General features: G+C 40.3%; 3 protein-coding genes across 3 annotated transcripts; 2 read left to right on the forward strand and 1 right to left on the reverse strand.

Annotated features, from left to right (window-relative positions):
* Positions 1-722: 722 nt before the first annotated feature.
* LOC124071604 (serine/threonine-protein kinase Nek9) lies at positions 723-8,818 on the forward strand. Its single transcript, XM_046412293.1, has 23 exons — positions 723-1,486; positions 2,132-2,309; positions 2,410-2,465; positions 2,545-2,615; positions 2,749-2,854; positions 3,180-3,311; positions 3,438-3,548; positions 3,680-3,744; positions 3,841-3,891; positions 3,984-4,176; positions 4,262-4,406; positions 4,504-4,704; positions 4,869-4,915; positions 5,082-5,243; positions 5,336-5,444; positions 5,554-5,715; positions 5,829-5,996; positions 6,071-6,130; positions 6,261-6,448; positions 6,563-6,721; positions 6,847-6,951; positions 7,046-7,099; positions 7,194-8,818. Exons 1-23 carry the CDS (start codon positions 1,301-1,303, stop codon positions 7,371-7,373), a joined length of 2,889 nt encoding a protein of 962 aa, XP_046268249.1. The 5' UTR covers positions 723-1,300; the 3' UTR covers positions 7,374-8,818.
* On the reverse strand, positions 8,708-11,827 carry LOC124071607 (golgin subfamily A member 6-like protein 22). The gene is made up of 3 exons (XM_046412299.1): positions 11,694-11,827; positions 9,896-11,151; positions 8,708-9,619 (listed from the first exon to the last, which is right to left on the reverse strand). The coding sequence occupies exons 2-3, from the start codon at positions 11,033-11,035 to the stop codon at positions 9,572-9,574; spliced, it is 1,188 nt and encodes a 395-aa protein (XP_046268255.1). The 5' UTR covers positions 11,036-11,151; positions 11,694-11,827; the 3' UTR covers positions 8,708-9,571.
* Positions 11,828-11,832: 5 nt separating this feature from the next.
* On the forward strand, positions 11,833-13,088 carry acyp1 (acylphosphatase 1, erythrocyte (common) type). Its single transcript, XM_046412311.1, has 3 exons — positions 11,833-11,938; positions 12,142-12,229; positions 12,692-13,088. The coding sequence occupies exons 2-3, from the start codon at positions 12,149-12,151 to the stop codon at positions 12,905-12,907; spliced, it is 297 nt and encodes a 98-aa protein (XP_046268267.1). The 5' UTR covers positions 11,833-11,938; positions 12,142-12,148; the 3' UTR covers positions 12,908-13,088.
* Positions 13,089-13,530: the final 442 nt, after the last annotated feature.

The following is a 13,530-nucleotide window of genomic DNA, read 5'->3' on the forward strand; positions in this document are numbered from 1 at the left end:
AAACAAATAATGTAATGTGAGTTCAAAGAAAACAGATAATAATGCAGACTATTTTTAATTTTTTGGGGTTATTTTAAACAACACAAGCCTATCTTTGTTGCTGTGTAATGATTTCCCATCTGTGCTACTGTCATCATTTGAAATCATGTCTGGATATCCCTTTGGTAGTCAGGCTTTTACTCAGAAAAGTATGGAACTTTTTATCAGTGTAAGGCAGCTGCTCTGTCAATATTACAAAACTGTATGTGAGCATGTGTGTGTGTGTGCACACTTGATTTCCCTGTTGTCTCTTAAACTTCTTAAAATTGTTTTCTCTGTTTATGCTTCGAGACACTGTCATATTTAGATATATTTTTTCTATCAGCCTTGGCACCCTGGTTTGCCCTGAGGGGCTATATAATGTGGTGGATCAGCCAAAAACAGGCATTCGTCTAGTTATCTTATCTATTCACAGTTTTGAGTTGATTTTCAGAAAAATTACTACACAGTGATGTCCATATCTAAATGTAATATTACTGATGTCGTCACATAAGAACTTTAAAATAAACTTTAAAATAAATGTGGACAGAAATATATATATATGATAGTTAAATTTCATCATTTCATGTGTAACGGTCTTAACTTGATTGACTGTAGAGCAAGGACTCATACGTACGTAAAAGATTTTCTCGCTAAAAAGATCGTTTACTTTGACAGTTTCCGGGTTTAAACCCAGGAAAGGGATGGACGAGTTTTCGGTTTCTTGTCGGACGAGACCAACTAAAGTCAAAAGTTTTGTTCCTTTTCGATTTGTTATGCAAACTTGCTTAACCTACTCTAAATGCATTTACTTGACAGTTTAGGTTTGGATTGGGCCAGACGGCGCTGTAATTTCGTCCAGCTCATTTAACTGTTAGCCGAATCAAGTTGCACATACCGAGCAAGACTAGCGCCTTTACCGGAAATGCGCTGTATCGGCTTTCATAATAAATTACACCGCAACACGTTTCAAGGGACGCCTTTTATTCTGAAACGTCCAAAAGTTGGCTGAACTTCCAAATTTTCGTTGTGTCATGCTTGACACTGGCGCGATTGCAATAGTTGCACGTATTTTGCTACGTTGTATCTTTCTTAAATTGTATGTTTGAAGTGGCTTTGTGGCATCAGGTAGTAGTAACACTTTGACGGCCCTGTTTGTTAGCCGACAAAGGTAACATGTTAGATGTGTGTGCGGTTTTGTAGGAGTCTTTCAGAAAGAGTTGTCGTAAGGCCTGTTCGGGTTATTTCCATCACTGCCATTGCCTAACAAGTCTAAGCAGAAATGTCACTGGAGGACTATGAAAGACATTTCGACTCGCTAAATTCAGATTTGGGCGGCGGGTCTGTGTTCAGTGAGCGATCAGCGTCGGGCACATTTAATGGCGAAGAGGAGAAGTTGCATTACATTCCTATCCGGATCCTCGGGAGGGGGGCGTTTGGTGAAGCAACCCTGTACAGAAGAACAGAGGTAAGCTGGCTTTCTGCCTCAGCACAGCTTTCTGTGTTTACAAGGCACGGATCTTACATTGTGCCATGCAACGAAGAGCTTCCTTTCGGACAACGTTGTTATCTGAAGTATTCCTTAAAGTGGAGGCATTGTTACAACAAGAGAGCAAAGAAAACATGTATTGTGCAACTTTACAAGGTCTTCACAACCTTTCCTTGGACAGGCAGAAATGATGAGAACCACTGCTTGAGATACATTGGAAATGTCTTGCTGATGTTGCTACGTCTTGTTTTCTAAGTGGATTGTTATGATTGACTGTACAGGATGTGTCTGGTTAACTGAATTGCGCGTTGTTCTTTTATTTCCATAGCTCTGTGAGCAATTCTTGAGTGAGAACCAGATAAATGATAGCCTCATGCCTTTCTCTTTTTGCCTTCATTACAATTGGGTACACATACTGTACATCTGTAGGTTTGCAGACCCTTTTAATGCTACCCCTCCTCCAAAAAATATTTTGAACCAATTATATTTCATAAATCATCTGTAAAGACATTGTTTTTCTGGATATTCTGCTTTCTGTCATCTTGAGGCAGACATCTTTTCTGAACACAGATTTGGAGCTCTTGCCAGTTTTATTTAATGCAATGTCTCCTCTGGCTTCCCTAGGACAACTCCCTGGTGGTATGGAAGGAGGTGGATCTGAACTCGCTCTCTGAAAAGGAACGCAGAGATGTCATGAACGAAATAAGCATCCTCTCCATGCTAGAGCACAACAACATCATAGCCTACTTTAATCATTTCATGGATAAAAACTCCCTGTTCATTGAGTTGGAGTATTGCAATGGTAAGACAATACTATGTCACTGTCCACTCTGGAGATTTGATTGAGATTAGCTTGAATGCTGTTCAGCTGTGACGGAAAGTTAACTGCTGTATCATAACAGGAGGAAACCTGTACGATAAAATCAACCAGCAGAAGGGGAAACTTTTCAGTGAAGAGGTATGTGTGCACTCAGTGCGTTTATTATATATAACAAGTTATTCTCTATTATATCTTCATCTTTAAAATGTTTCGTTAGGTGGTCATATGGTACCTGTATCAGATTGCCTCTGCAGTGTCCCACATTCACAAGGCTGGAATCCTACACAGGTAAGATGTTTTCATGCCTTTATCAAAAGTATCAGTCGGTAACTTGACTCTTTATTTTGTTTCTAACAATGATTTGTTTTTGTTTCTTGTTTGGTAATTGAACTGTTGTTTTTTGTTTTTGTTTTCGCTGCAGAGATATCAAAACTCTTAACATTTTCCTTACCAAAACTGACCTCATCAAGCTGGGTGATTATGGCCTTGCGAAGAAATTAGACTCTGAGTTTTCAATGGCGGAGACCGTAAGTTGTGATACCCCTCCCCTTTAGGGTCTTTAACCATACTGGCTATGATTTAGTAAATATTAATTAAATGTTACACTGTAGCTAAATACCCTCTTCACTCTACTAACTCTTACAGCATAGTGGTAATATCAGTCGTGGACTTTGTAAGTGTTGACAGTGAGCATGAAGAGTTCATATGTTGTCACACTGAATGGAGATAAAATGAGTATTTTATTATAGTGGAGGTATAGCAGCACACAGTTTGATGACATAGCTAATTATGGTGTCAGTTTGAGATACATGTTTTGCTAATCTTCTTCTTGCACTTTGTTTGTAAATCCAGTGTGTGGGGACTCCATATTACATGTCACCAGAATTGTGCCAGGGAGCAAAGTATAACTTCAAATCAGACATCTGGGCCATGGGTTGTGTACTTTTTGAAGTCTTAACTCTTACAAGAACATTTGATGCAACGGTAGGTTTGTGGACCATATAGAAATCATAATAATATTAATTATTTTTTGTAAATCAGAACATGTGTGGGTGTGTGTTTTTTTTCCCCTCGGCAGAATTAATTCATATTTCTGTTTGTGTCCATAAGAACCCTCTGAACCTCTGTGTGAAAATAGTCCAGGGCAACTGGACTATGGAAGTGAACTCGGATGTTTATTCGTCTGCACTGATCAAACTGGTGTATGAGTGCCTCGATCAAGTGAGTGAGAGGAACAATGAGAGAACAGTGTTGTTTTCCGTTGTTGTGAAAATATGACTGATGGTGAGATGATACTGCGTGGACTCTGAAGTGCATCACTGTAAAGTCTTTGTGATCTTCTTGTGTCATAGGATCCTGCAAACAGACCTACAGCTGATCAGATGTTGGACCAGCCATTTATCTCCTGCTGCAGACAGTAAGTGTATTGAAAAGGAAAACCTTTTTTTTGGAAAATATCTTAGATTCTGTTAGATGTCATGATGTCAAAACTCCCACTGTCATTCTCTGTTAGGGAGCTTGAGGAGCGAGTTGCCCTGTTGAATTCAGCGATGAAAAAGCCAAAGTAAGTTGCACTTGTTTCATATTCTCTGTTTAAAAGATCCATTCCAAGATGTTGTACTATGTAGCTGATATGTTGTCCTGGTTGCGCCACAGGCTGAGTACAGTGACTGATACCCCTGTTGCTGTGGTGACCACACGCTCAAGGGAGGTATACTTCTGGGGTGGAGGGAAGTTCACCCCCCAGAAAATGGACATGTTTAAAGGAGGCAGCAGTGCCCAACATGTGTGTGCAGGCGAGAGTCACTTTGCGGTGGTGACAGTGGAAAAGGAGTTGTATACGTGGGCTGTGAGTATTGATCCATCCCTCTGGGAGAAAGGTACTGGTTGTTCTTGTGCCTCTTGACAAGAGACCTTCTCAAACCTCTCTTCAGAATGTCCAAGGCGGAGCCAAGATGGTGGGCCAGCTGGGGCACGGAGATCAGGCCTCATACCGGCAGCCAAAGAAGGTGGAGAAGCTGCAGGGGAAGGCCATCCGACAGGTGGCGTGTGGGGCCGACTTCACCGCCTGTGTCACTGGTGAGTGAAGAAAGCTTCCTTGAACTTTTGGGGGAAAAAAAAACCACCTTGTACTGTAACAACACTTTCTGAACCCTGTGTTGTGCCGCTTATGCAGATGAGGACCAGATGTACATGTTTGGGTCAGACTATTATGGCTGCATTGGAGTGGAGGGAGAGCTCGGCATGGAGATTTTGGAGCCAGTGCTTTTGGAGTTTTTTGAGGAGAGGCCTGTTCATCAGGTTTCCTGTGGAGACAACCACGTGGTGGTCCTGACTCAGAGTGGGGACATCTACTCCTGGGGCTGCGGAGAATACGGTACATCGGTTTGCTGTATTTGCTGCTATTTTGATCTGATGTCATTAAGTCTCTGTCAGGTTGTTTTTGCTGTTATTGCTGTAGCCATCAGGTGGAGACAGTGGCCCTTTTGATGTACAGTCATTGTAAGCGTTTTCTGAAATTGCTCTCTTTTCCTGCTGCAGGGCGTCTTGGCCTAGAATGCGAGGATGACTTCTCTTCTCCAATGCAAGTAAGATTTTCTCCTGTTTTCTGGCATATTTTTGAGTGTCTGTTAAGAGGCTAAAGCCTTGCGGGGGCCAATAAGATAAAAAGTGTTTTAAGTGACATCATATGAGTATTTTTAGCTGTTTATTTCAAAAATACAATTTTCTCTATCAATTTTCTGGCTTTTCCAGGTGGAGATCCCCAAAGGTGCCACCATCTCCTCAGTGTCATGTGGCAGCGATGGAACCTTCTTTTTGACAGAAGCTGGAAAAGTCCTAGCATGTGGAAACAATGAGTTCAACAAGCTTGGTCTGAACCAGGGAATCTCTGGTCTCAAAAATCACCCTGGAGAGGTAATTGGTTGTACTTAAATGGCAGTAATAATAGAGGCTTTGGGTGAGGCAGCTACACTTAGATTGTATTTTTTTTTTGTTCATCACACCAGGCATACCAGGGGATCCCGTACATCACCACACTGACTTTGGCAAAGCAGTTGTCACGGTTCAAAATCAGTGTCATAGCTCCAGGGAAGACCCACACAGCTGCCATTGATGGTACAGCCAAAAAAAAACAAAAAAACAAGGCTGATATTTCTCCTGTAAGTGGAAAAAAAAAGACATAATTTCAACGAAATGTTATGTCATGTGATTTATGGCTTTGCAGAACGTGGTCGTCTGATCACCTTTGGTTGTAACAAGTATGGACAGCTGGGTGTGAAGGACTTTAAGAAACACCAGGGTGTCCAAGTTCTTGTTGGACCCTTTGGAGGGAAGATTGTAACCAAAGTGTCATGTGGAGATGGTTTCACCATTGCAGCCACTGAGGGTGAGAACATGTACAGTCCCGTGGTACATCTAAGTGTTTATGTCATTTGATTTCTTCTCAGAAGCTGCTGCCCCAGACTTATCATATCGTTCATTTGTTTTTGTTTCTTGCAGACAATCAGATCTTTGCATGGGGAAACGCAGGAAATGGGCGTCTTGGGATGCCTGCTGATAAGGGATTTGGTTCAGAGGTATGCCCGGCCATGCCAAGGCCCATCTTCGGATCCCTCCATCACGTGCCTGACCTCTCATGCCGTGGCTGGCACACCATCATCATAATGGGTTAGTGATCACAGCCACACAGTATACATACTTGTGCAAGCAGCCAACTGTCTCATACATTTTCTTCTTTGCAGAGAAAGTGCTCAACTCCAAGACTATTCGCTCCAACAGCAGCGGAGTATCAATTGGCAGTGGTAAATGTTTTTCTGCTTTCACTGATTTTTGTTTTTATTCATTTTCTTTCCGAAATAAGTCTACATTTACACTTACAAGGCCACAGTACATTGTGTGTAAGTATGCATTAATGTATGTGTGTACATACAGGACTGGGCCAGGAGGCATCTACATCCACAGTGGGTCTGGACATGGAACCTGGTTCAGAGACAGAGTGTCGTGACAGGGGTCTTGGGGGTACAATGGAAGATAATACAGAGGGGTGCCTTATGGCGACCCCGATGATGTCAGCAGCAAATCAGACTGGGGACAGCTCATGTCCTCTCTGGCTTAGAAAGGTTTGTTAACACTGAAGCTCTAAGGAACAAGGAAACCTCAGTTTGAATCATAAGACAGAGTTATCTCAGTGGAGACTTGCAGTGTTCTAATTCAAGGAGGTTCTCACCCAACAGGAGCTTGAGGATGCCGAGTACATCCCAATGCCAGAAGACTCTGAGCTACCCACACCTGACCAGCTATCGTCTATCTCCGAAAGTGTCACTTTACCTTATGAGGAGCTGAAAGAGCTGAAGGCCGCGGCAGCAGCTGTCAGCAGTATGACAGGCCTATCGGTAAGGCCGAGAACACTGTCATTATTTACAACTAAAAACATTTAAGTGTCACAAAGCTGCTGTTCATGCTGTGTAACACTGCATTTTGAAACACACCTACCACATCCACTCTCAATTTTCCAAAGACTAAACGAATGAGCTGTGGTAAAGTCAATGGACTGGAGGAGGCTGACTTCTGCAAAAAAGGAGATTCGGGCGCGTGCTGCAGAGCAAGCAGTGAGATCACACAGGTATCGAATCTGCACACTCAAACTCACAAAAAAAACATGATCAGATCAGTACATCCCATTGCTGTGGTGTTTGACAGAAGGGCTCATTTTGCAGTTGCGAGAGACAGTCGCTCGTCAAGAGACAAGGATCCAGATGCTCGAGAAACAGGTGCGACTTTTTTTCCCCAAAAACCACCTGCCTGCCTCAGTGCTGATTTTGATCCTTGTGCTTGAGTAACAGCCTGTATCCTTGCCATCTCTAGGTCGCTGAGCAACAGAAGGAGAATGAGAGGCTCTGGGCAGCAATCAGTCGTTCAGCACTAGGGGAAACAGTATGCGATAATAACGGAAACCATCGCTCTGATCGTCTACCCGGCAATGGAGGAGGAAGGGAAGGTGCATTCACAAAACACGGGGGCCGATCTGCAGGGGCCAGTGTGTGAGACTTGTAGATGTCCTGAAGTGTCAAAACTCTTTAGCACATATTGAGTTAAACAAGCTGGTTAGGTGGAGAGTGGAAGCTCAGTTAGCCTGTGCAGCCTTATGCCCATTCACAATGGTTATATTACTGTAAGTCGCATGATTACGTTGTATTGCATATATACTATTGTATAACACCTTGCACACTCTCATATGCGCACGTGTACACCTGGGTGCAGTGCTCTGGCTAGTTTTTCCACAGACTGAAATGTTGGCTGGATTCAACATGACGCATTGGACCTTGACACCTGCAAGAGACAATCATAGTTATGGATGTTGAGGCCATGTTTTGGTAGTATTATTGTTGACTTTAAGTGATGTCTGCCTTGGGGGTTCAGTCCTTGATTTCTCAGATATAAGTATCTTATCACATAACAGGTAACAGAGCAGCTTATGCAAATAGTAAACCATTTGCCCACATCATCTTCTTGGCTGCAGCCAGTTTGTTGTCCAGATTGATCGTGACTCATGTTAGCGCCAGCTTCCGATGTGAAAACATTATGCGTCACTTTATTTTTATTCTCATGTCATTTGATACCCTTAAAAAAATGCAAAATACAAAATAGACTCTCAGACCTATATTCCATATTTATTGGACATGTTAGCTATTTCAAACTTATTCTAATAATCATGCAAATATATGTTCAAATTTGCGTGTTTTATTGTCCTATGAAAGCATTTGTGTGAAACATGAAACTACTGATTCATTTTTTTAGCAACTACCTTTGGTTACTTTTTCTTATTGCCTTTTTGGACTCTTGAATTCTTGTTGGTAGAGGACATGTTGGTCCATCTTCTTTGTGACATGTATGAACACTTGAACAGTTTTCTGAATGTGGAAAACCTGGTCTTTAAAGCATTTATAATATAGCTGACTTTGCAGCTATTCTGTTATTGTTTTCTTACTGCTTTTTTTTTTTTAACCATTTTAACTGTCTTTGGTACATTCTGAAATGTTGTTTTACCTTATTTTGCATCATTTGTGAAAACATATATGTAAATGCATTTTGTTTATGGAGTTTTGTTGGTTTTGTTTAATATGTGTTATGTGTCATAACAATTACATATGCTATATATATATATATATATATATAGCATACATCTGTGTAAAACCCTTTAACCTATAGTTAGCTTGTAATCTGTTGACCCATAGTGTATTTTCAGATGTCAACAGTATAACTGGCAGTATTTTTCTCCAGTAAAAATTTAAATACAGTGCTTTAGTAAGCTGTTCAAACCAAAATTAGAGCAAATATCACCATGTTGTGCCTGATTCTTTTTCACACAGTGTGTTGGCAGCATTTAAAAATCTGGTTTATTTTCTTCAACGAGTAACCAAACATTGTGGAGATACACCAGCTGTAAAATCTCTGTCGAGTAAAAGACATAAATAAAAATAACAGCTATTGTTTGTTGTGTGGGTTTGCTTAATATTTCCCACAATGTGAGCTGCAATACACAGTAGCTATTTTGAATTATTGATATTAACATCTGTTATCTTTGTAAAGAGTCAAAACAACCATAGAAAGTATTGTTAAGTTGATAGTGACTATGTTTAAACAAGGTAAGCAAGATACTGTATCTGCAACAAAATTCTAATGAGAGACCGTACTGACAGTAATAAGATGGTGATGAGTGACTTGATGTGCTGACATCTGGGCCCAGTATTTCTTTATTCAAGATCACAATTATCCAGATTTTGTATCTTTTTTGCTGTCACAGATAAAATTTGTTTTGTAGGTTTTGTTCTGGTTTTCCAAAGAATTTTCATATATTTTTCATTAAATTGTATTTTATCAGGCTGTTCTAGAGAGCACAGCGGAATACGGGATGTCAGCATGGTAGGGCTACCTCACTGTACAACTCAAAAATAAGCTTACTTGTTTAGTAGATACGGCCATGAATGGGAAGGCAGGAGTACGAGCCCTTCCAGTCCACATACGAGCAGTCTATCTTTAGGCAGGCTCAGAGGATAACGACAAGGGCTCCTGCCTTCCAACAGATGATACAGAGTTTCCCAGAGCAAACTGAACCATTTAAAAGCTTGTGTTAGTTTTTTTGTGAAATGTGAGGGCAATATCTGTCAGGTACAACTGGGATTATGTGCAGTGTTGGGTTGGCTCCTTTGGACTGTTTCAAGGTTCCAGCTGGAAGTGGACCCTCATACAGATGCCTTGTGGTTTTCTCTTAGACTCTTTTTCTTTAAAACCTGAATAAAAAGATAGCAATAACAGGAAATACTCACTTAAAATAATCAATTAGGATTAAATTCCATTAAAGTTGGAAACTGGTAAAAAAGAGTTTGTAATTCAAACAGCTTTGTTATAAATTTGGTCTCTCCAAGACAAAGATAACACTGCTGCTATCACTATAAAGTCGTGTGAGACCCACTTCTAAAAACAGTGGCGCACAGCAGTACAAATGGTCAAAAATAAAAGCATAGTAGTGTGGACCTTTAAAAGAGGGAAAAACGTTATTGGCCTACCTCTGGAATCTTGGTTCTGCTGTGGGTTTTCCAGAACTCCTCAATGGCAGTCCCCTTGGTCCTATTAACATAGGAGTTGAAGACATGGCGTGGCTGCTTCAGCTTTTCACATATTTGGACATGCACTTCCAATCGTTTGCTTGCAAACTTTCTGTTGCAGATTTTGCAAAGAAGAAGCTGGATGTCATCGTCTGTGCTGTCTCGAAGTCTGAGCTCCTCCTGCTCTTGTCTGCCACGCTGAGAAGGACTAGAAACTGGTGCACCTATAGAGGTTATATTTTGTTTTCTTTCTTTTGCTTTCTCTGCTACATCATGTAACTTCACACCAGTGTTTCCCCAAATGTCTTGATCTTTTTCATCACCTCCTTTTTTTCTGGTATGCTTTTTCACATTTTTCCACCTCAATTTGTTCAGCTCCCCATTTACTTCTTGCTCATGAACTGTGACCTCATGAGTTTCTTTACTTTCTTTCCTCTGCAAATTGGACATCTGTGCAACTTCTGTTTCCCTTCTTTTCCCTCTAGCCCTTTCTTCTTCATGTGTATTAGTCATTTTGTCCTCACTCCTCTGAATGTGCCTCTTCGTAACTTGTTTAACATCTTCCTGTCTTCTTTCTTGTGTCATCACTTCTCTGCCTCTCACTGGTTCCCTCATCTGCTGCTCAGACTGTCTGTTTTTTGTCTGAACTTTCCCCCTCTCTGCTTGTCTCCTATCATGCCTCTCCTCCTCACTCTTTTGGCCATTGCCTGCAGCAGCATCAGTGCTGTCTCTCTGGATTCTTTGTCTTATTTTTTCCTCAACCTTCCACAGCTTCTCTTGAAGCACGAGCTCTTTTGCATAAATTGCTTTGTCCATCTGCAGTTCAGTTCTAGGAAGTTTTTGTGAGCCTTTTCTTGGGTACTGAGATGTGGTGGTGTGTCTAATGTCATCTGAATGATATTTTTGGTGCGACAAACTGCCTCTTGGTTGTTTTGCAACAGTGATTTTTTCAGAATCACCCAGATCAAATGATGCCTGTATCCTTGGGTTGAAAGGCCTTCTGTGGCTAACAGGCTTGTTTGGAAATGGATTGTCAACTCCATCTGCTCTGCTATCATGTACAGCACCATGTTGCTGTCTTCTTCTCATATATGTGGTCATGACTTCATCAGTTTTTGAAGATGATGTCTCTGAGATTGAACTGTTGTTCCAGAGATCTTAACAAAAGATACCTGAACCTTCCTCATCAACCAGTGAGGCTTTTTCACGTGAAATGTCTATGAAAAAAATGAAAAAGAAAGACAAATTAAACGATGTTAAAAGAGGGAAAGCAAATCAACTTTGCTTGAGACAAGTCAGTCCCAGGTAACCCAAACAATTATACATATAATATCTCTAGATTATATGCATAAAAACATCAAGTCAGAACAAATTAAAGCCTCATAAGATAAAAACTAAGAAAATATATGCTACAAATGCAAATTTCATTCTACATGTCATTAGATTTAAATTAACAATTTATTCTTGACTTTGAACCTTAACTTCCACTAACAGCCATTGACAATTCTAGGTCTACACATTCTGTTGTTGTAGGTTTTGTCCAAATAACGACTGTAATTTGGATGAAAAAACACCATGAATAAAAAGGCCAGGCGTAATTCTCTGCAATAAAATACTTTAACAAAACATTTCTTGTTTTTCAGCGTTAACATTTGCTAGCTGAACAATAGACGTAAATGTCAGGGAAAATGTACTGAGCTATCTACTTAATATTGCCTCTGTGGTCATCCTTTTCTCCTCCAAGCTTTCAAATACTTACTGACTTTTTGTCGTCCTAATTAAAGGTAGTGTTAAGTTCAACTAGTCACAATATAACCACTCGAAGATAGAAGTACTATTATGTCTTTTTTCCGATTGTTGCATTCGTTGCCTAGAAACCAATCGTCTCGCGAGTTCTCGGATAGGTCCATTAAACATCACTTCCTGAAGCGAAGTCCCGTATGTTTTTGAATCGAGATCCTTCGAAGCTGAGTGGTCGTTACACGGCTTCGTAATTATATTCAGGTGAATATTATAATAGACGGCTTGTTTATATAACGTGAATACGAAGCTAAACGTATTATTTATCCTGGCTCAAATCGTTTGAGCATAAACACTTTGCGTTAACATAGCTTGGCGATACTGTAACGTAGCCCCGGTGATGCATGATGAGTCCTTACAGTACACAACATAGCACCCATGTACTGTCTTATTTCTATTTTTTATAGGTCCGCTATGTCCAAGGAAGACCTAATTTCAGTGGATTATGAAATTTTTGGCAGAGTGCAAGGTGTATTTTTTCGGAAATACACTCAAGTGAGTTTGACAGTGACGATATAATTTTAGCTTAACTTTACAAATGACCACTGTGGCCTTTCTGTAAGTCGTTATTAGTTTTAGCTTGAGAAGAAATCTATCTCAAGGGGTATTTTATCTCAAAAAACCGCCAAAGGCACGAGATGTTGTTAAAAGCTCATGTGAAGCCAGTAAGTGGACCTTGATTTAGGATTTATTTTAGCCAAACTACTATTTCCAAGGTCAAGAATAAATTTCATGCTCCAAGTCTTTTAGCTTTCATGCATAAATCTCATTTCTTTGATTTGGAAAATGATAAGATATTTGTCCTATACATAATGCATGGAGATCCAACTCTGAACAGTGTTCAAAGCCCATCCTGAACTTGTCTCATGTAATGGGATTCCCAGTATCCCATCAAAGTCATGTGCTCCATCATTTGCCTACCACTGCTATCTTAATTTGCAATGTTTCTGTTTCCAGGCAGAAGGGAGGAAGCTTGGCCTGGTTGGATGGGTCCAAAACACAAGTGCAGGAACTGTTCAGGGGCAGCTACAAGGCCCACACAGCAAGGTGCAAGAAATGCAAGAATGGCTGAAATCCACTGGGAGCCCAAAGTCACACATAACCAAGGCGGAGTTCAGAAACGAGAAAACAATTGATAGCCTAGAACACTCCACTTTTAACATAGTAAAATAAAATAAACCCTAGATTGTGCCTGTAATATTAACACTAAGGCAGATATTTATTTTATCTTTTTGACATAGTATTTTTTGTTGAAATCCAAATCATAATTAATTGTTTTTGTGTTAGGTTTCTCTGATATCTACAGTATATGAAATTACATAAATAAATTAACAATTCCTGTCAGTAAGCCCCACTTTGTTTGAGTATGGCTGTACTAATGATAATAAGGAATCATATGATGACTTTGTGACAGAAAACCCGGTTGTCTGGAACCTAGACAAGAACATTTATTACAGGAACACAACTGCATTTTATTCAGATGTGAACACTTTATTTAACAGAGACTATAAATCTTTTTGAAGGGAAAATCTGCAAACAAACGAGCTAACATCCTGCTGAGCAACCAGGCATTTGTATGACCTTGACATCTGTCACCATAGTTTTCATCTGCCTCCACAACAACTGACTGAAGGAGTATGATGGTTCCTGAAGAATGACTAAGGGTTGTGCTGCCCTCCTTTGGCAAGGACCAAGCTCTGCAGGTGGCTGACAATGAAACCAAAAGATTTAGAATTACTTTATTCTCACTGGGTGTTAATTTGATTATTCAGAGAAATATTGTGAAGAGTGTCATT

Source organism: Scatophagus argus, chromosome 15 (genome assembly GCF_020382885.2).
Source record: "Scatophagus argus isolate fScaArg1 chromosome 15, fScaArg1.pri, whole genome shotgun sequence".
NCBI classification, from domain to species: Eukaryota; Metazoa; Chordata; class Actinopteri; family Scatophagidae; genus Scatophagus; species Scatophagus argus.

Coding starts and splice junctions, on each gene's coding strand:
- LOC124071604 (XM_046412293.1), top strand. CDS start 1,301: ATGTCACTGGAGGACTATGAAAGACATTTCGACTCGCTAAATTCAGAT. Junction 4,407..4,503: donor CTTCACCGCCTGTGTCACTG/GTGAGTGAAGAA, acceptor CCGCTTATGCAG/ATGAGGACCAGATGTACATG. Junction 5,244..5,335: donor TCAAAAATCACCCTGGAGAG/GTAATTGGTTGT, acceptor TCATCACACCAG/GCATACCAGGGGATCCCGTA.
- acyp1 (XM_046412311.1), top strand. CDS start 12,149: ATGTCCAAGGAAGACCTAATTTCAGTGGATTATGAAATTTTTGGCAGA. Junction 12,230..12,691: donor TTTTTCGGAAATACACTCAA/GTGAGTTTGACA, acceptor TTCTGTTTCCAG/GCAGAAGGGAGGAAGCTTGG.
- LOC124071607 (XM_046412299.1), bottom strand. CDS start 11,035: ATGACCACATATATGAGAAGAAGACAGCAACATGGTGCTGTACATGAT. Junction 9,620..9,895: donor GCAGAACCAAGATTCCAGAG/GTAGGCCAATAA, acceptor CTTTTTATTCAG/GTTTTAAAGAAAAAGAGTCT.